The sequence below is a fragment of the Canis aureus genome, chromosome 32 (genome assembly GCF_053574225.1).
Source record: "Canis aureus isolate CA01 chromosome 32, VMU_Caureus_v.1.0, whole genome shotgun sequence".
NCBI classification, from domain to species: Eukaryota; Metazoa; Chordata; class Mammalia; order Carnivora; family Canidae; genus Canis; species Canis aureus.
The window spans coordinates 37,449,664-37,471,094 of NC_135642.1; the positions used below are offsets into that span (position 1 = coordinate 37,449,664).

The 21,431-nt window shown below is 53.3% G+C and overlaps 1 protein-coding gene across 5 annotated transcripts in view; it reads left to right on the forward strand.

The window, feature by feature from the left end:
• Positions 1 to 21,431, forward strand: part of CORO2B (coronin 2B) — a 134,446-nt gene that overhangs the window by 91,771 nt on the left and 21,244 nt on the right. For all 5 annotated transcript variants that reach the window (XM_077881649.1, XM_077881650.1, XM_077881652.1 and 2 more), the window contains exon 3: positions 18,376 to 18,492. In XM_077881649.1, coding sequence (XP_077737775.1) covers positions 18,376 to 18,492 — 117 coding nt within the window. The remainder of the gene's footprint in view (positions 1 to 18,375; positions 18,493 to 21,431) is intronic.

Below are 21,431 nucleotides of genomic sequence, written 5' to 3' on the forward strand. Positions count from 1 at the left end.
AAAGAATTTTCTCGCGAGTTGAAGCAACAGTGAGCTACAGTTGCCTGGGAGGCTAGAGTGTGAGCAGGAACCCAGTCTTAGGAAGGAAGAGCTGGTCTGTGAAATTTCCTCCCCGAAGGGTCTAGATCTGGCGCTCGGGATGCGGCCAGAGCAGCGCAGCCACCGCCCTCTGCTGGTGGAACGGCAGCAGCACAGCCTCCCGCCCGGGACCCGGTGCTGTGCTCTGGCCACACCAGCTGTCCAGCTAGGAGGCAACCCTTTGGGATCTGAACGCTCCCTGCTGGAGCTTCCGGAGAGGAGGTGGGGGATCTCCCCGGCACCTCGGTGCCAGAAGGCAGGAGAAGTAGGCAGAGTGCAACCTGGGAACAAGGTGACCTTCCTTCCTACCCCCATCCTACAAGCAGGGCCTCCAGGATTGACGGGGTGGGGATGGGCGCTGGCCTGAGTGTCTGCAGACCTGGGTGTGGCCCTGGGCACAGCCATTGTTCGTGGATTCCCCGGGTGACTTGAGCAAGTGCCTTCCCTCCTCTGGGTTTCACATTGATGGGCGGGTGGGGGGTCACGGGGGTAGAGGGGCTCTGACCCCCAGAGAGGCTCATCAGGAGGAGCCTGTCCTTCTTCTGTAGGACACAGCATGAAGAACACCAAACCCGGTGATGGCCAGCGACCTCATCAGCCAAAGTCTAAGGTTTAGAGTTTGCACAGACCCCCGCCACTTCATTCATCGTCATCTTCCCCTCCACCCTTCCAACCAGTACCCTTAGCTGTTTCCCCTCAAATCAGCCTCAAGGAAAGTGTCCGAAGCGCACTCAGAATGAGTCCGTGACCAACAACATCTCCCACGACCACGCCCTCCTCAGTAGTATCTGTATGTTAAAAGCAGCATATGTAGTACCAAAGGAATGAATCCCTAACGGTGGAGTTTTGGGTATGAGTCAACTGAAGAGTCTTATCCTTTTATAAACCAGCAAGATTTTTTTTATTAGAGTCGAGAAACGAGGAAATCTTCTCCTCTTCCTTTTGTGCTGGTCAGACCACAGGCTGGAAGTACGTTATTGTTCTCAGCTCTATGAGCCATACTTTAATTGGGAAATAGAGCAGAAGATAATCTGAAGAAGGCAGCCATGATGGCAGAAATACTTCTGATCCAGCAGGAACTGGAGTGTTTGTACCCCCCACCTTGCATGTGCTCTGGATTCCCTTTCCAGTGTCTGCCTTCTGTTTTGCCGTCCTTCTTTTATGAGGATTTCGCAGTGCCTGGGGGGGGGGGGGGTGGACAAGCTCGTGTTAATTCTTCCTCAGTCCCTCCAGCCTCTGCTTGGGCCTGCAAATCTGTCCACTCGTCTAGCTTCTTTTCCCAGGGAAAGCGTAAGTTTCTGAGGACAGGAACAGCATCTTCTAGGCACAGGAGAGATGCCTTGGTGTCTGAAAAGGGGCTCAGGGGGGAAGGTGTGAAGTCCTAAGTCCTACTTCCAGCCCTGCTACATTTTTGCTCTATGGCCTTGAGCAAGTCAATTAACCTCAGTTCTCTCATCTCTAAGATTAGGGAACTAGTATCTCCCCCGGGGGAGTGGTGAGAACTCAGGCAGGATGTTTAAAAATGTGTTTGCAAACCATAAAACCAGTATCACTCATAGAATAACACACCTGGACCCACCCAGCCCCTGCAAGACAGCTTTGAACTCAACCTCTCCCCATGTCACCTTAGGCAAGTCATTTGTAAACTGGAAATACCAAGGTAACGAGGTACTTAGAAAATATGAACCCAGTAGGTGCTCAGTAGACGTGAGTTATTATTACTACATCTCCTGGAAGAAAGAATTCATTCAGCCAACCAGTTTCTGCTGGGCACCTGCTATGTGCCAGGCACTGTTGGAAGCACCAGGGACCCAGCAGGAAACAAAACAGATAAAAATCCTGGCCTTCCTGGGGCCTACATTCCAGGGCAGGAGACAGACCATAGAGCAAGCTGTAGAATAAAATAGAAGATAACGCGAGGAAGGGAAATTAGGGAAGGGAACAGGAATGGGGGAGGCGAAGGGGGTACTTACAATGGGTGTGAATCCGAATCTGATTGGCTCGCTTTTAATTAATGTTCCTTCTGATCCAATCAGCTTCATGTGTGTGTTTGGGGCTTGGCGAACTTGGCTGCAAGCCTCCCCATCTATGGTTCGGGGCTATAGTTAGGGAGGCCATGTGACCTGTGCACAGACACTCCGCGGGGGGGACCCCTGAATTTCAAGCAGAACCTTCTCCTTCTCTTCCTGGCCCACCTTGGCTTTTGAGTTCCTCGGACCAGACTGGCTGAAGGTCTTCTTCTTCAGCTCTCAGGATTCGGGAGACAGAGGTTAAGCAGGCCACTTGAATAGCAAGGATAATTGCTCCCTTGCACCCCAAGTGCCGCTGTCCCTTCCTGACTAAGGCTTCGTGTGCATGTGGCATCCCCAGGAGAGTTGCTTAGCAGCGTCCATGCTGCTGGCTGCTAGCTCATCCTGCAGCCTCCGGTAGGTTTAGGGCCCCTTCCCACCGAGACCCAGCCAGGTGTGGTCTAGGGCTCCAGGGCACATGGTGTGGGCTCTGACGGGTGAGGAAGTCCTCTCTTCCCTCTCTCACCCAGAGCCCCCAGAAGGTGGCCTAGGGGCCGGGGGGCAACCACAGATGGTGTCCCAGGGATGGGCGGGTGGGCAGCCAAGGCCAAGCTCAGAGAAGCTGCCCGTGCAGCCTCCTGCGGGGGCCCCCAGACACGCAGACACGGCACCCCCAACCTCCAGCCTTCCTGGCTCCATCTGTTGCTGTTCCACACAGACTAGGCCTCACGTCCCATTTATTGTCTGAGAATTAGAGTAGCCCCAGGTCACTGGACAGATAATGGATCTGGCTTGAGGCCAGGTGGCAGGCCTACCAGGGGCTGTGCTCCCCTCCCCGCCCCCTGCCTGCAGCCCAGCTCTGCTCAACGGAGGAGCCGGGCCCTGCCCTCAGCCAGTGGGTAGATGAGGGAGGGTATGGACCTTCTGCAAGATGTCACCTGCTTCTCACTCGTACATCCATTCAAAAAATATTTATGGAGAGTCTGTCCGGGTCCTGGCACTGTGCTGGGTGTTGGGGATATAGCCGTGACCAAAACAGACCAAATGTCATGGGGCTCACACTCAGGAGGGACTTCATTTCTTTTTTTTTTTTTAATTTATTTTTTATTGGTGTTCAATTTACTAACATACAGAATAACCCCCAGTGCCCGTCACCCATTCACTCCCACCCCCCGCCCTCCTCCCCTTCTACCACCCCTAGTTCGTTTCCCAGAGTTAGGAGTCTTTACGTTCTGTCTCCCTTTCTGATATTTCCCACACATTTCTTCTCCCTTCCCTTATATTCCCTTTCACTATTATTTATATTCCCCAAATGAATGAGAACATATAATGTTTGTCCTTCTCCGATTGACTTACTTCACTCAGCATCATACCCTCCAGGTCCATCCACATTGAAGCAAATGGTGGGTATTTGTCATTTCTAATGGCTGAGGAATATTCCATTGTATACATAGACCACATCTTCTTTATCCACTCATCTTTCGATGGACACCGAGGCTCCTTCCACAGCTTGGCTATTGTGGACATTGCTGCTAGAAACATCGGGGTGCAGGTGTCCCAGCATTTCATTGCATCTGTATCTTTGGGGTAAATCCCCAGCAGTGCAATTGCTGGGTCGTAGGGCAGGTCTATTTTTAACTGTTTGAGGAACCTCCACACAGTTTTCCAGAGTGGCTGCACCAGTTCACATTCCCACCAACAGTGTAAGAGGGTTCCCTTTTCTCCGCATCCCCTCCAACATTTGTGGTTTCCTGCCTTGTTAATTTGCCCCAATCACTGGTGTGAGGTGGTATCTCATCGTGGTTTTGATTTGTATTTCCCTGATGGCAAGTGATGCAGAGCATTTTCTCATGTGCATGTTGGCCATGTCTATGTCTTCCTCTGTGAGATTTCTGTTCATGTCCTTGGCCCATTTCATGATTGGATTGTTTGTTTCTTTGGTGTTGAGTTTAATAAGTTCTTTATAGATCTTGGAAACTAGCCCTTTATCTGATACGTCATTTGCAAATATCTTCTCCCATTCTGTAGGTTGTCTTTGAGTTTTGTTGACTGTATCCTTTGCTGTGCAAAAGCTTCTTATCTTGATGAAGTCCCAATAGTTCATTTTTGCTTTTGTTTCTTTTGCCTTCGTGGATGTATCTTGCAAGAAGTTACTGTGGCCGAGTTCAAAAAGGGTGTTGCCTGTGTTCTTCTCTAGGATTTTGATGGAATCTTGTCTCACATTTAGATCTTTCATCCATTTTGAGTTTATCTTTGTGTCTGGTGAAAGAGAGTGGTCTAGTTTCATTCTTCTGCACGTGGATGTCCAATTTTCCCAGCACCATTTATTGAAGAGACTGTCTTTCTTCCAGTGGATAGTCTTTCCTCCTTTATCGAATATTAGTTGACCATAAAGTTCAGGGTCCACTTCTGGATTCTCTATTCTGTTCCACTGATCTATGTGTCTGTTTTTGTGCCAGGGACTTCATTTCTAGGTGGCCAGCACCGAGCCCAGGGAGGCTCCCTGTCTGTGTTTGATGAGCAAATGGGTGGAGGTTCGACTTGGAGCCAGAGCCTCTCAGAGCTGGAGGGGTCCCCCGCTCTTTCAGCTCGGTTCCGCAGACACTTCTGAGCCCGGGGCGCTGGGTCTGAGGGTGCAGGTTGGTTTAGGCACCAGCCCCACCCATGGGGAGCTCACCCATGGGCAGAGGAGACACAGCCAAGAGGCACAGGGCTCAGTCCGGAGCTCAGTGGTCCTGGGTGCAGGACACAAGGGCAAGGTGGGCACCTAGACCCTTATTTTGCAGATAATAATGATAAGTGAGGTTTATCGAGGGCTTCTTTGGTGCCAGGACTGTGCTGAGGGGCTTACAGTACTGTCTCCCGAAGAAACTGAAGCCCCAGGAGGGAGGGACTGGCACCCTCATCGGTGTGCACAGAGCCAGACGCCGGCTCCAGGAGCTCAGAGCGTGCACAGTGGGTCCCTTCACCCACCACCCAGCCACCGAGGACCACCGGCCTCAGCAGATGAGAGGAGGCTCGGGATGGGCTGGGGCATCTCAGAAGCGAGCTGCTCACCTCCCTTTCAAAGGGGGCTTTCAAGGTCATGGACGTCAAGGGCGATTGTCTCTGATGTAGTGCAGCCCCTCCTCTGGCCTCTGAGATATCCCAGAGGGGCCAAGGTTGAGGGGGTGAGCACAGGCCCCCTGCCCTGCCTCGGGTTCCACAGCTTCCGTGTGGGCAGTGCCAGCCCAGGGCTGAGCCTTGGCAAGGAGGATGCCGGGCTTTGGATCCCTGCAGGGTGGGCATGCTCTCGATGGATGATGGGCTCTCTCCAAAGATAATTCCAAAGAGACAAAGCAGAGGAGTGGCCCAGCCCTGGAGGGTGTGAAGGGGGCCTATGATCCACCCCCGCTGCTGACAGTAGCAGCATCTGGGCAAGCGGCAGCCTGTGGTTGGGGGATTATTTGATCCTGAGTATAGACTGACGTTGTGTTTAGGGCCAGAGGGCATAAGAAGCGTGTTTTATACTTTTTAGGTTTCGCAATAGGTTTCCTATATTCTGCTGAGAATCCTCCGTGATCATCTCACTTAAGAGAGGTGCTGATGGGGCACCCGGGTGGCTCAGTGGGTTGAGCCTCCAACTCTTGATCTCAGCTCAGGTCTTGATCTCAGTGTCGTGAGTTCAAGCCCTGCGTTGGGCTCCATGCTGGGTATGGAGCCTCCTTTTTAAAAAAAATGAGGCTGCTGATAATCTCTTGGGGAAGACAACCAACATCCACGATACGAGGCGGTGCTAAATCGAGAAGCAAGGCAGCATCATGGAGAGAAAACCACCGAAGACTGTGCACCCCGTGAACAGTACCCCCTTTGAGTTGTGCAGTCCACCACCCATGCAACTATACAGGGGATCTGATTAGGTCCAGGGTTTGTACCATTATTCTCACTCAGTTCACGGCACTCAACAAAAATTTACTAAGTTCCTGCCATCAGTCAGGCACAATTCCAGACATTCGGATCACAGCAGAGAACAAGACCAAGCACCACCCGTTGCACAGCTTACATCCTAATCCAGAGGTCACGCAGACTGAGGCCTGAGTCCTGGTCTTGCCACTGCATTAATTAATCTCCCTGAGCTTCGGTTTCCTTATCTGTAAAATGGTCACAACGGTGATACGTACTTCATAAGGTCCTTGTGATAAATAATTGAGGTAGCACTTGGCTCCAGGTCTGGCACATGGAAGGCCCTCAGTAAAGGACAGCCGGCATTATTATCACCAATAGTGGGTTTGGGCGGGGACAGGCATGTGAAGCTGATGGTACGGGGGAATCATAAGACATAGAGGAGACAGACAAAATGCCTTAGCAAAAGCAGGAGTCAGGGTGGCTCCTGGAGGATGGTTAGGGCTTACAGAGGGCCAGAGGAGCAGGTCCTTCTAAGGATGAGTGTCCTGAGGAACGTGGGAATGGGGAGGGAGGCAGTCACTGACCAGTGGGGAGGCCCCTGATTTGAGGACCATATTTTCCCAAACCCAGGGTCAGGACATACATGATCCAGCAAAGAAGTTCTGTGTTTCTTCCAGCTATGAGAAGCAGTCTGAGAAAAGGTGTGGTCATCAAAATTCTGGGATTTAGGGAGAGTTCTATATTTTATTAGGACCCGAGACATCACATTTAACATAGGGTCTGTCTCTTGACGGATCTGAGAAATATGACCCCAACCGAGCTGGACATACTGGTGGGTAAGGTCAGGGGAGGGCAGGTGGGATCAGGGTTTGGCCAAGCAGATACACTTGTTGAGGTAAGGTCAAGGCAGATGGCCAGGATTCCTGGTTGCTAGCAACAGAGGTCACACCAGACCCCGTAAGCCGATTCATGATTCATGATTCAAGGGGCTGAGGCTGAAGAGCCAGACTGGGAACACAGGGAAGCACCCAGTGAGCCCCTGAGGACCCAGAGCAGCAAGTTGGGTCAGTGTTTGGCCATCTGGGTGGGAGGTATGATTGGCCCCGTGTCAGGCGCCCCTCGTTGGCCAGCAGAGGACCCTGAAGTGGGAGGAGCCCCACTTCAGCTCTCGTGATGGAAGGTGAGGAGCTGCAGCCCATCAGTCCCCCCAAATCAGGAAAGGGACTTGGATATCCAACTGCCAGCATGCCTACAGACGGTTATAACCGTGGAAGGTTCTGGAGGGGCTGTACGGTGAGAGTGATAATTATGGAACGCCGATCTCACAGTGGGGTTCGAGAGGAGCCAAGCACCCGGACCAACTGGAAGGCTGCTGGAACCCCTGGGGGGGAGGGCACAGTCTAGAAGGGGCAGATATGAAGGCATTTGTGGGGATTAACTTACCAGAGGCCTGGGGCGTCCTCTCTGAATGCTGAGAGCTGCCCCACGTCCCAGGGGCCTGGGGAGCAGCTGTCAGAGCTCTGGAGGGTCACATGGCCCCAGGCAGACATTCAGCGGTCCCCTTGCTAATCACCAGGAAGGACCGCAGGCCTCAGGCAGGAGGCAGTGAGCCATTAGCGATGCCCGCTGTAGAGACAGAGCCCCGGGGGTGGCAGGTGTACCACGCGTTTGTTATCTGGGCCCCCCCAGAATGCCTCCAGTGTTCCGAAGGAGAGGCTAGAGCCCAGAGAGCCGGGACTTGTGCCAGGCCCCAAGCCCGCGAGCAGCAGGGCTGACATAAGCCCGAGGGCCGGGACTCCCAGGCCACCGGCCTTTTGGCTTTGACGGAGGCTCAGTGGTGTTTCTGACCCCGGGTGGACTGGGCAAAAATGAGAGCCACCAAGGACTTTCGTTTCACCCTGCAGGAGACATACGCAGGGACATCACAGCAAGGGCCTCAGGCCGGAGGGGGGCCCTTTCTCCCTCCACGGCCCAGACAGCGAGCGCAAGGGCCTTTCGTGCAGCAGCGCCTGGAAACACAAGAAGGCCTGGGGGCAGCGGGGCCTCTGCTGGGGTGGCCTCTGGGCCAAGAAGCAGAGGCTGACCTGGGAGCTGCTCCTGACCTTGACTCGGTTCCCCGTCAGGCGCATCCAGGCCTCCCGCCCTCCTCAGGCTGCTGGCATCTGGGGTGGGTTTCCCCGAGGGCCCTCTCCGAGGCAGGTCCTCCCGGGGAGAGGCACCCACCGGGCTCTGGGAGGACGCAGGATGAGGCCTGCATGTCCCCAGGGCTCCCCTCCTTCCACGAGAGCGAGGCTCTGTGGCAGCGGGGAGAGGCCAGGCCTCGGGGCTCCTGCTGGCGGGAGCACCCTTTACCTAGAAATTTGCTTTTCTAGACATTGTAAAACAAAGTTAAGTCTTTCCCCACGATTTACAGAGACGCTGTCTTGTATTTTGTACTTTTGTATTTTTTTTTTTTTGGGATTGTGTATTTTTCTTGTGTTTTGCCAGCTCTTCTGTATTTCCAACAGTTTACGGTTTCTGGGTTTCTGCCCACACACCCCTTCCCTACTGGGGGACACTGGGAAGCGATGGGGGCCTGGGATGCTGGAGACTCTCCTTCCCTCTGAGGTCTCTCCCTCACACTCTGTCCCCATCACACTTAAGACCCGAGATACCAGGAAACGTGCCCCCTGGGCTGGGAGTCCCTCCCTCAGCCCCTCGGCTCCCCGAACATAACACAGTTCTCACTCTGCAGGAATTGCCTGGCACATCTGGATCCCCCGGCAGCCCATTGTCCTGTGTTAAACCATCAATGGCTCTCTCATGGGGGAGAGTCCAGGCTCCTCCTTCTCAGGACCAGCAACTTCCTAAACCATCTGGTCTAGGCCTCCCTCTGCGGCCTTGTCCCTCTCCACTTACTGGGCTTTCCCAAATGTATTCGGGCCTTCGCAGGTGCTGGTCCTTCTTCTGTGTCTTAAGCACTCCTCATGCGATCCCTGGCTGTGTGCTCTCGACCCTTTGGATCTTCAGCATCCACTCTGGGGAGCAGCCCTTCCTGATTTCAGAGTCTCCAGTTCTTGTCCCTCCTCTGTGTTCCCATAACCACCCTTCCCCCCTATTTTACCCACCAAAGCACAGCCCACCAGTCACCAATTGTCTGGCTTTTTGTCTGTCTCCCCTGGTAGATTAATAGCAGCCAAACCTACACCCAGGACATCCCATCAGATTTGTCAGGGGATCCCTGGGTGGCGCAGCGGTTTAGCGCCGGCCTTTGGCCCAGGGTGCGATCCTGGAGACCCGGGATCGAGTCCCACGTCCGGCTCCTGGTGCATGGAGCCTGCTTCTCCCTCTGCCTATGTCTCTGCCTCTCTCTCCCTCTGTGTGTGACTATCATAAATAAATAAAATTAAAAAAAAAAAAGATTTGTCACGCACCGTAGGTTTGGGGTTTTCTTATCTTCTTTATGTATTTTAGCATAAGGTTTTATAAAAGGGGCCAGTAATCAGGAAACTGCAGCCACAAGCATAAGCCCTGAGGCCCAATACACGCATGCACACACGCACATGTATGCACACACGCACTGCCACTGGACATCTTCCTATCCCAGACTCAGGGAGCCTCTTATCTCTTCTTGTGGGATCTGCAAAATGATACTGCCTAGGACGGTAGACCAAGGTGGCCCCACCATCACCCATTCTTCCCGGAGCCTGGAAGAGCTGAGTGTGTCTCCTAGAGCTGAAATTCCAGGAGAACCAGGATTCCTTCCCGCTTTCCCCAAACGACACCACTCCTGCACCACCAGGCCACCCCTGCTGAGCCTTTTCCCACTTCCTCTGCCCATACGGGCATACACACGTACAAACACACCAGGGATCTTAACTGGAAAAGTCGGCAAACCCTTTTCATCTTGAAAACACAAAGATAAAAGAATGGGAGGAAAAATCAAAACAGGAAGTCATGAAGTGAGGAGGCTTTCTGAGGTCCCGCCGTGAGCTTGTGCCTGTCCGGGTGACTAACTTTAGAGCATTCACAACCCCTATCGCACACTCTGCCCTTTGACTCTGAATCTACCCCTGAGGCTCAGCCCCAGACGCAGAGTTTCTCAGGGTCACAAGAGCAGGAGCCAGAATCATGTCCCAGCAGAGGGACGGGAGAGAGCATTTGTCTATTCCTCGGATGATACTTTCCAGGTGCTGAGGATGGGAAGGGAGTCTGGGCTGAGGGAACAGTGGGAGCAAAGGCCCAGAGGAGGAAAATCGGGTGGCATTCACCCAGCTTGAGTTCTTACTGCGAGCTGGGCACTGGATGAGGCTCCAGACGTGCCTTTATCAAGGTCACTGACATCGTGGTGTTCCCAGCCTGGTGGCAGGGATCAACCAGGTGCAAAAGTCACCTGGGGAGTGGGAGCATCGGAGGCGGGGGCACGGAGGTATGTGTATAGTCATGAAGTGGCACCGGCAGTGGGGCGAGGGGTTCTATCAAAGCAGGACTGAGCTGGGGCTGCAAGGGCTCTGATGTCTGAACAAGGAGTTCGGCTTTTCAAATCTAAGCAATAGGGAGCCATTGAATCTTATGGAGCGGGGGAGTCGCTGCAGCAGAGGTGGACTTTAGGTGAGAGTACAGAAGATGGCTTGGCGAGAGCATTGAAGAGGGAGGACACTAGAGGCAGGCAGGCAAGTCGGGGGCCCACTCCAGGAATCCCACAGAACAATCCCACAAGCTCGAGAGCGAATAAAGCCTCCATCCAAAATAGATCTCCAGCCAGACTGCCTGAGAGTCTGAAAACCCAGGAGAGTGCACCTGTGGGCCCAAAGACTGTCGCTAAAGGCTCCTGCCGGCGTCGGCACAGATGACCTGCAGGGAGGAACGGACTGACCCATTATCCCCCAGTGTCCTCCTTAGCAGGCTTTCATTTATTGGATTAACTGGTCGAAGAGATCAGGGCCCCGAAGAATGGGACGTGAGGCCAGTGCATTCTGATCCGGACAGAGAGAGGGAAGGAGCAGAGCCAGAGGCCTGGACAGAAATGGACAGAAATGGCCACGAGGGTTGCACGTGCATGTGTGTATAAATGTGTGTCCATGTGCACGTGTGTTGGGGACTGTCACTAGTCAGTTGGGTATAACCCGGGCAGGCACCCCCGCTTTCGGTGAAGAGCACACAGTGTTTAGGAGCTTGAGACACCCCTTTGACCCCCGCTGAGAGGGCCATGGTGACACCCAGAGCCCCAAACCTGCACAAACTTGTCCTGGCTGTCACTTGCCAGTGCAGTGACCAGGGGCGACTTTCCTCATTTGTCCGGTCACACCTTCCCCTGGGCAACATTAACTAAGTAACTATGTTTAAGTGTTTTTAGTGAAGTGTCACGGGCTGTGAGGTGGGGGTGATGCTTCCTTCAGGCCCCGGGTGGGGACACAGGGGGCCTGACATTTGCCGCGGGCCTCAATGAGGACTATGCTTCCCATCTTATGCTGACTCTGTCTCTCTCTCATTTAGTATCAACTTCCATCTGGAGGAGAGAGGAGAGAAGACTGCACGAAGTCTAGCAGGGGGGTCTGGGAGGCATGGGACAGCGCGTGGTGGCAGGAGTATGACTGGGGGGCCTGTCCAAAAATTGATCCCCTACCAAAGCTTGGAATTTCGCCATTAGACCTCCCCTCTCCTGGTTCAGCGTTTCCCGTGACCCCAGGTCCTCCTTTAAATCATCACCTGGTCCTCCTTTAAAATGTCACCTGATGGCGACTGTTGCCTTCCTGCTTGCTTCATCTGTGCTTCGTGCAATGACGTTCTCTGATTTCTCCCCACACCCCTGCACCCACATGAGGTAACTCTGACCCTGTCTCAGATTGCATGGGTGCTGTAAGTAGTTGTGTGAGGCCCCGGCAGCCTAGGGAGCCCCTAGGGTAGTGCTTTCCAAACATTGTTGGAAATACTTGGGGATCTTGCAAAAACACTGATGTCTGGCTCCCCCACCGCAGACATTGCGGCTAAAGCAGTAGGGGTGCAACCTGGGCACTGGGGTTTTCTTAAACTTCCCAGGTGATTCTAAAATAGAGCCAAGTTTAAGAATCACTAGGGGAAGACACTGAGTGAGCAAGTTTAAGGGGCTCCTTTTTTTTTTTTTTTTAAGATTTTACTCATTTATTGGTCAGAGAGAGAGATCACAAACAGGGAGAGAGGCAGGCAGAGGGAGAAGCAGATCCCCCACTGAGCAGGGACCCCCCCTGATGGGGGGGCTCTATCCTAGGAGCCCGAGATCATGACCTGACACCTGGGGGGTGTCCCTAAGGGGCTTCACAACAGAGTTGCGGGCCAGCCCCTCCTGAGAAGCTCACGAGAACCCCTGAGGTCCTACTTCTGATCTATGACCACTTTCTCCCTAATTAAATTAGCCCAAGTCTCACCTCCGGTGTGAGACAGGAGGCGGCGGAGCGAGGGTGCCTCCAGCCGGACGGTGCCAAGTGCAAATTGCCACTCCATGCCCCCCAGGTCCGAGGCTTCAGCTCTGCCAACCCAGGAGCTCAGTTTTCTTACCCCTAAGATGGATTGTCACTGGAGGGTTAGAAGCATTTTGTGAGGCTTTGTAAGGTTAACAAGAATCAAATAGAACAATGTACATAAATTGCTCAGCGGAGGCTTAGGGCTTTGTAAGCATCTGTCCAATGACCTGATGTTACCATCCTTGTCTTTTTCATTGTCATCCTTAGCACTGCCATCCCGTGTCCTTCTGGTAACAGACTTGGGGTGACTCTGTACCTTCTGTCCTGGGCCCAGAGGCAAGGCCCTGTGGCTGCAGCCTAGCCTTGCTTCCTACAGCTAAGAGGGCCACCAAGAAGAAGCAGAGAAGGGGACAGCCCAGGGTGTAGGAATCTGGGTAGCCCGGAGAGGCCGGTGGCCACGTTCAAGGTCACTCGGCTGGGCGGGGTGCGGGGTGAGCCGCCTCCCGAGTCTGGAGTCGGTCCTTGCAGCCTTCCTGAGCTGATTCCCCGGGTTAGAAACGTCTTGCTTCTGTGCACAAAATTCAGCTTTGCAGCAGCGGCGGGAAATCCTAAGAAGCTGAAGCTCCAGGGCAGGTTATTTTGAAAATATCTTGTCCTCAATCAGTTCCTGGGGTTCAGGAAGAGCCTGGCCGGAGGCCCCCAGCACCCACTGCTCCCGGGGGCAGCCTTTCCAAGGGAGGGCCTGGCCTCGGCCGCCCGCGGGCACACCACGCACCCTGAAACCTGCTTGCAATCAGTTGTACAATGTTATTCAATTTCAGGGAGGTTGTTTCCCCCCAAACCATTTGTGGGGCAACAAGGAAGCAGAGAAGCCTGCGTGAGCAAAGATATTTGTGCTCCCCAGAAGCTTCTGGAACATGTAAATTGGTAGGCATGAGTCTGCACCTCACTTCTTTAGGACCTTTTTTTTTTTTTTTAAGATTTTGTTTATTTATTCATGAGAGACACAGAGAGAAGCAGAGACACAGGCAGAGGGAGAAGCAGGCTCCGTGCAGGGAGCCCGGTGTGGGACTCGATCCTGGGTATCTGGGATCAGGCCCTGAGCCAAAGGCAGATGCTCAGCCTCTGAGCTACCCAGGCATCCCGACATCTATCTTTTCAATTCAAAGTTTAAATGTTCGTCGTGGAAGAGTTGGAAACCACGAACACCCACCTAAGCCGGGGAGATTGCCACTATTAACATCTTGATGGATTTTCTTACCGACTGTGTGTGTGTGTGTGTGTGTGTGTGTGTGTGTGTGTGTAATAGACAGGGATCATTTTACATACATAACTTGCTTCTGACTGTTGCACTAACCATTAGCTCTTGTGCAATTCCCAAGTCATTAAGTATTCTTTGAAAACACCACTTCTCAATGACCTCATAATATTCTGTAATACTGGGGTACTGGAATTCATTTTGGCAACGCCCCCTTATTGGGCATTTATTATTTTGTTCTCTATTATAAATAACACTGAGCAGCAAATGTCCTCATGTGCTTCTCTATTGATTTACTGGCCAAAGGCTATGAACCTTTGAAAAGTCCTTGAGACACTAGGTCAAATGCACCTGCAGGAAGGTACGGAGAGGCCCGTGTCCCAGCCTCTGTCAACTGGGTCTTCTGGTAGATGAGGTACACTTGAGATGTGATGGGCCCCCCAGCACTCGGCAACTCCTTGAAAAGGCTCAGGGTAGGTGACATCCACCACCCAAGATTTGGTGTTGAAGGTTTGTCTCACTGAAGAGGGGGCTGCGTTTGTCCTTTGAGGCTTCCGGGATGAGGCCCACGCCAACGGCATGAAGATTTCCATGGCAATCATGGGATTATAGACACCAAGGAACGGGCTTCCCCGATCCCACCCCAGGCAGCTAGATCTTCTTTTGAGGCTGAAGCTTTCTGAGGTTCAAGGACCAGCTGGCAGGTTAGACCCCGGGACCCCTGACACCCTACCCTGGGGCACTGTGAACTGACCATCTCCACTACCATCTTGAAACATTGAAAAACCTTGACTCTGCTCCTCTGACACTTTCTAAACCTCTGCTCCCTCTGCTGTAAGATGAAGTTATGAAGATTAAATCTGATTACATTGATGACAGCTGTTAGTGTTGGTGTGGGTATTAGTAGGAGAGCGAGTGAGAGAAGACAGTTACGAGCCAGATCCGGATTCGGTCTCAAGTCACAGCCCCCTACAGAAATTGGAACAGAAAAGAGAGGCATTTGGGGGTCTGGGGAGAGGATTGTTCACATTTTTTTTAAAATGCAGAACAGAACGCCTGGGTGGCTAGTGGTTGAGCATCTGCCTTCAGCCCGGGTCATGATCCCGGGGTCCCAGGCTCGAGTCCTGCATCAGGCTCCCCACAGGGAGCCTGCTTCTCCCTCTGCCTATGTCTGCATCTCTCTGTGTGTCTCTCATGAATAAATAAATAAAATCTTTAAAATATATATATAGAACTAGCTTCCTTTAGAACATCTGGTACCTGTATTTTATTTATTTGTTCTTTAATTCGTCTGCCTCTCAAAGCAGTAGTGGTCCAGAGTTCATAACCACTGGTGCCACTGCAAAACCTATAGTACGGGTGATGTGCTGCAGTCTGCTCAGGCCGGCTCTTGAGGGCCTGTTGCTACATTTTTAGGAGTTCTGCAAACCCATGGGTAAACATGGCCATTATCAAAACTTAAGTTATGCAAACTTCCAATTAAATAAATTATATCCAAAACAAAGGTGCTAAGGGTTTTTTGTTTTGTTTTGTTTTTTGTTGTTGTTTTGTTTTTTTGTTTTTTTGGTGCTGGGGTTAACAAATCCCCTAGTTATTTTACTGCTCTGGTTCTCCAGATAACTTGTGTCTCTTGTCTCCACGGTGGAAAGCTCACGTGACCGTGGACTGCCAGGAGCCTCTTCTGACTCGACTTTTGGTGACATCACCCTGGTAGATCAAAAACGAGCGTAGTGGGAATATTTACACCACTGAAATTGGCAAATGCTCCCAAGAGGGCCTTTTTTTTTTTTTTCCTGGAAAACCAGTTAAACAGTTATCAGCACACCACTGCCTGTAACGTCAATCCCTCCCCCACTTCACTGCACTCCCCAAAGGGAGCTCCGTTCATTGCTTTTAGCTGTTTCCTTTTGCACTTATCCCCGGATTTCTTAATTGCATGCTTTCACCGCCATGTCTAGATTTTTTTAAATCTTAGACATTGTATGTTGACTTCCCATTATGGAAGATAAGGATCTGGCTCCCTTCCAGCTACACACACACACACACACTTTCCCTACCTCTGTGCTCCCGGTATGTTATAGTTTAACTCTTGTTTCAATAAATATTCAGGATTTACATTATTACAACTATGTAAATATTGTACATAAATCATTATCACTATGATTTACATTAGCTTTCTTTATACACCCTTTGTCCTGGAGTTAATCATGGTGTTTTTTTAATTGAGTTGATTTCTCCATAGAACAGTGGTTTCTCTGATATTTTTTTTCTTAGTACTGGAACTTGTCTTTCAAACAAATGTTATGTGGTAACGTATGGTATAAAATAGGAAACGCAGAGCTGCCAGGTTGAAAGGGGGTTCTTCCCTTGAGGGCTACCATGTACAGTCAAGTAGGTTGTGCACTGCACAACTGTAGGGGTCACCATTCACATGAGCAACAATGTGATTTAGTCATGACAATCATAATTCCCCACCCTATTGGGGAATGCATCCATTGTGTAAGGCGAGGTCCACCTGGGAGTATACATTACATCGGGATCATTCTCAGCTTTAAAAAGACCTATTCCCTTCCCAATGCAGGGCTCTGACCTCACCCCATTCTGAATAGGTTCCAGGGATGTTGCTTAACCTGTCCGTCCAGTGCATCACCCACACAGGCTGCTAGCCAGAAGCTGCTGCTAGCTGATGGCCACCTATTGACTGTTTCGGTGCCCCTCACATGCGCCTGGGCTGGGCTGGGTGCCAAAAGCTTAATGCAGGCAGCTTTGCTCAGGGATCACTCGGATGTAGCCTTCGGGATCATATGGTGCTGTCAGAGAGTATGTGAGCTGTGGGAGCTGTCTGCCCTTGGAAGTCGGGGCTAGAGGAGGGGACTTGACCCAAAGAGCTGTGGGATTCCAAAAGCTCAGCCTTGAGGGTCACCCCTAGGCAGGAACCCCCGTTTGCCTTCAGCTGGGTAAACTTGGGCAAGTTGCTTAAGCTTTCTGGGCCTCAAGTTCCTCATACCTAAATCACAGGGTGTGTGAGAGTCAGAGAAAATAATGTGTAACCTTGACAAATGCCATGGTCACATGTGGCTCAATCTGCTTAGACTCTGATTTAAAGAAAGAGTCCAACAGCCCAAAAGTAATTGAAAAGATATCCCAGGGGCACCTGGGTGGCTCAGTGAGTGGTTGAGCATCTGCCTTTGGCTCAGGGCGTGATCCCGGGGGTCCTGGGATCAAGTCCCACACCGGGCTCCCCGCAGGGCGCCTGTTTCTCCCTCTGCCTGTGTCTCTGCCTCTCTCTCTGTGTCTCTCATGAATAAATAAATAAAATCTAAAAAAAATAAATAAACAGATATCCCAGTTCTAACTGCATCCCCCATAGAATGGCAAAGGGGACCCCTTCCTAACTGATGACGGTGTTCCCCAGATCTCCATTGCCCCCATTCTGTAGTTTTCCCACAATGCACGTTGTCAGCCAAGCTCTCCTGAGTACACCTCCGATGCTGTTTTCCTCTCCCTCCTTCTCTGCCTCATGTCTCACCCTCTGTACCATTGCCATTTGCTCTTGGGTCTGTTTCTTCGCTACCCATCTCACCATTGCTGTGTCACAAAAAAAAAAAAAAAAAAAAAAAAAAAATCAGATGATCTGGAAATGAGCTGCTAGAGATGCGGGCAGGAAGTGGGTGGGGAGAGGTTACTGCAGGACACAGACTCTGAAATCACCCTGGCCCCATCATGCTGGCAAAGCGTAAAGCACATGAAGCAGAGGCTTTGCAAAAATTGATTCTCTTCTTTATTCATCAGTTGAGGGTCCTAAAGGGTGGGGGGGTGAGGTATGGCCTGCCCAAGATGCCTCTGATGACCTAACCACTATTCCCATGGGCAGTGACTGGGAAAATCCTGTTTCCTCCAATACCCCAAAATCTAATATTCAAAAGGCCTGAGGACGGAAACACGGCTTCTGGCTATAATTTTCCTTCCCTTCATTAAACATGGACTGCCCTGCCCTGTGTTCCTTGTTGCGTCTTTTGTGGAATCCATTCCCTTTGAAGGATGTCTCTCAGGTCATGTACCTAGCACGTAGCATATGTGCCAGGCTTGTAAGGAGCTGGATAATCAGAGACAAGAGACAGATCCCGTCCTCGGTTGCTCACAGATAGAAACAGGCCGCATTGCACCTGATGGTGCCTCATAGAAGGCGGCCTAGAATGCTAGGAGCACACAGAGGAGGAGCTCTTACCCCTTTGAGGGGTCAGGGAAGACCTCCTGGAGGAGCTGTTATTATCTAATCTGTATGACAATAATACTACTGTGCTATACCCAGCGTTCACTGTGATGATAATTTGCACACGAAGCACTTTGCTAAGTGTTAGCTCATTCAGTCTTCACCAAAGGCTGAGAGGCAGGTGTTACTCTCCTGCTTTCAGAGATCAAGAAATTGAAGCTCATCGAACCTCACTGACTTTAACAGGACCACGGAGCTAAAAGGGAGCAGAGCTGTAATTCAAACACAGGCCTCTGTGCCTCCAGAGACTACGCTTTGAGCCACGGGGCACTGTGCACAGGTGTTTAAGATGCACACTGAACACTTGGACCAGCCTAAGCAGGGATGCAAAGGTGGATACGACAGTGGTAGGTCCTCAGGGACCTTCCAGCCCAGAATAACGTCTCTTCTTCAGGGCCACCCTAGGACCATCCGACTAATCCCCATTTCTCTCTCTCTCTTTCTCCTTGGCAGACGGGCAGGATTGAACCCAACTACCCCAAGGTCTGTGGTCACCAGGGCAACGTGCTGGACATCAAGTGGAACCCATTCATTGACAACATCATTGCCTCGTGCTCAGAGGACACGTCGGTGAGCAGGAGGGGGGCTCCCCAAGGAGGGCAGACCCCCTGGGGGCTCCTCCCCACTTCCTCCTGGAGCCCTCCCTTCCTGAACGCCTCTCTTCCTCCCTTCTTTGCCCTTCTTCTACCAGCGTTGTTGTTGTCTTTCCAGCTAGCCCCGGATGGGGAGGGAGTCGGGAAAAGGACTGAGAAAGTGAATCCGTGGAATATTTGGCAGATCTGGCGCCTCTAGTGTGATGTCGTTTGGAGGTGTTGATTTTGTAGGTGAGACTTAAAACACGAAGCTTAGGGAGGTGATTGAGCGCTCGTCTGTGGTCTCAGAAGAAGACCTTCCTCCCTGTCCGTATTTTCCCTCCTGCCCTTCCTGGGCCAGGGAGGATGCGGCTGGGGCTGGGGGCAGCTGTGGAGCGCAGTGGTCAGAGCACAGGGGCTGCGTGACCGGGGAGAGGGCAGGTGGAGGGGCCGCGTCCTTCCCGAGGAGCGGAGAGCGTCAGTGACCACGGTTGGCGCGGCTCTGCCTGCGAGGTGTTGGGCGACTGTCATCAACCTCGAGGGAGGGAGCGGACAGGCTGCAACTTGGAGCTCCTCCGCTCTCTCTGAGCCAGGGTGTAGTTCGTCCTCGGGGTTCCTGTGTGAGAAAGCCACTGCCACCCTCAGACCGCGGCCAAGGAAGGGTCACAGGCAGGGAGTCCGCACGGGAGGGCTGCTGGCTGCACGACCCACGCGCCAGGTCTCGTCGTGCCACAAATGCACAGAGCAGTCAGCTGGCAAGCAGGTGAGCAGTGACCAGCTTGGGGACAGGAAGGACACACGAGCCGGGGCTTCTGCCTCGGGTACTAACTCCCACCTGACGGAGGGCAATGGTGCAAGGGTCACTGACGGAGCCGGGCCTGCCTGCTTCTGGCTCAGCAGCACCTCGTTCCCTTCCTGGGTGAGTCAGGTGCCTCTTGCTCCAGGGGCCCGGCTAGTAAACCAGGGATATTCGGGAAAAGCACGAGGCCCGGCACCGACCACACTAGCCGAGCGGCCCTCTTCCATTAGGCCCATGAGATCCCAGGACCACAGGGTGCCCGCCCCGCTCCCGGGGACTGGCCTGCCATCGGAGCTCAGCTGGGCCATCTCCCCACCCGGGACTGAATCTCAGCAGCACCGCTGGCCAGCTGGGCGACCAGGGGCAGATTACTTACCCTCCCTGGGCCTCAGTGTTGCTCCCTTTGTGCAACGGCCGTGTTGAGACGTGCCTTTGGCGGTTGCTATGCGGGGGTAAGGGGGTCTGTGCCCCCCACTGTGCCTGCGGGTCTCTGCCCTGCGCTGGAGCCACCAGCAGTACAAGGGCAGGGCATATGCCCCTCACCGACATGCCACGCAGAACGAAGTCCCTGCAGCCGCCGAGGTCAGGCCGAGGGCTGTGTGCACGGGGAGGGGAGATGCGTGTTGCCAGAAGTATCGGCGGGGAGTTAGAGAAGGCTGGGCTCTGGAGAAGCTGGACTGGTGCAGAGAAGGCGTTGGAGGAGGCCCCGGGGGAGAGGGCACGGGCCTGCGGGGAGGGTCTCAGTCCCCAGGCCGCTGTCACAAAACACCAGGCTGGGGGGCTTATAAACAGCAGGCATTTACTGCTCACAGTTCTGGAAGCTGAAGTCCGGGAGCAGGTGCCAGAATGGTCTGGGAGAGCCTTCCTTTTGTCGCATGCCCGCGGGGTGGCAGGGGCTGGGGTCTCTGGAGGCTCTGTGATAAGGGCACTAATCCCATTCCTGAGGGTTCCACCCTCATGACCTAGTCACTACCCAGGGGCCCTGCCTCCTAATACCATCAGCTTAGGGGGTAGGATTTCAACATATGGAGGGGACCCTGTGCTCCCCGGGGATCAGGGAAGGGGACCTCTCAGGCCAGAGGGGGGCGGTCACAGCTGGCTCCCTGGAGGAGTGTCCCCCCTCAACACACACACCTCAAGCCAACAGCCCTGGGATGTGGCTCAGCCAAGAGGAGAGGAGCACCCAGGGGAGGACCGTGGCAGGCAGGGGTGAGAGATGAGGGAAAGGACACCAGGCCTGGGGGCACAGCGAGGAGGACTGGCCCAGAGCATGAGCCAGAGAGGAGATGAAGTCTTTGGTCCAGAAGGGACCTAAGCTCCTGCTCCAGCCACCAGTCCAGCTGCCCATAAGCAGCAGCTTAGCCTGGTTGGTTCGCCACCTCTCCTGGGCCTCAGGGCCACTGGAGCTAACAGGCCCCCGGGCCCAGTAACCCCCTGGAGAAGGCCCCAAGGCCCAAGGTCACACAGGGAGGCAGGGCACAGGCGGGGCACAGGCAGGGCCGGCACTCCTCAGCACATCACCAGCCTTCCTAGGTTTACAGGTGAGGAAACTGAGGCCCAGGGCCACTGAGGGCTGGCCTTTGGGATCCACCACTCAGTGTGTACATCACCGCGACTTCTCTGAGCAGGGCCCCATGCCACACGTGCACGAGGGCACACGTGGGGCACACGGAGGGCAGGGCGGGAGGCGTCCTCCGCAGGTCCTGGGAGGGGGGCAGGTAAGGGGAAGGAGCCCGTAGCTCCACAGGCCAGGTCAGGAGGCCTGTCCGCACCACCGGGGCCATGCAGGCTGACCTTCCTGCCTCCCTCGAAGCGCCTCGAGGGGAAGCCACTGAGACACCCTCCCTCCAGGGTGGGAGGCCCAAATGGTCAACTTACTGCACATGGGACACCCAGAACCAGGCTTAGGGGGTCAGGCAGGAGACCTAAGTGCCGGGCTCTGTGCTACTCATGGGGCTCGGGGGCAGGAGAGTGGCTTTGAAGCGGGTCTGGCCCATGTCTCCAGGCGGGGCCCTCTGCTTGTCTCTCTGGACAGTCTGGGGACACTGAAAGGAGCCCACCAGCTCCCCCTGCTCCCCAGTTCCTCTCCCATATCTCCCACCCCTGAAAAACCTCCAGGGAAAGCCAAGCTCATGCCC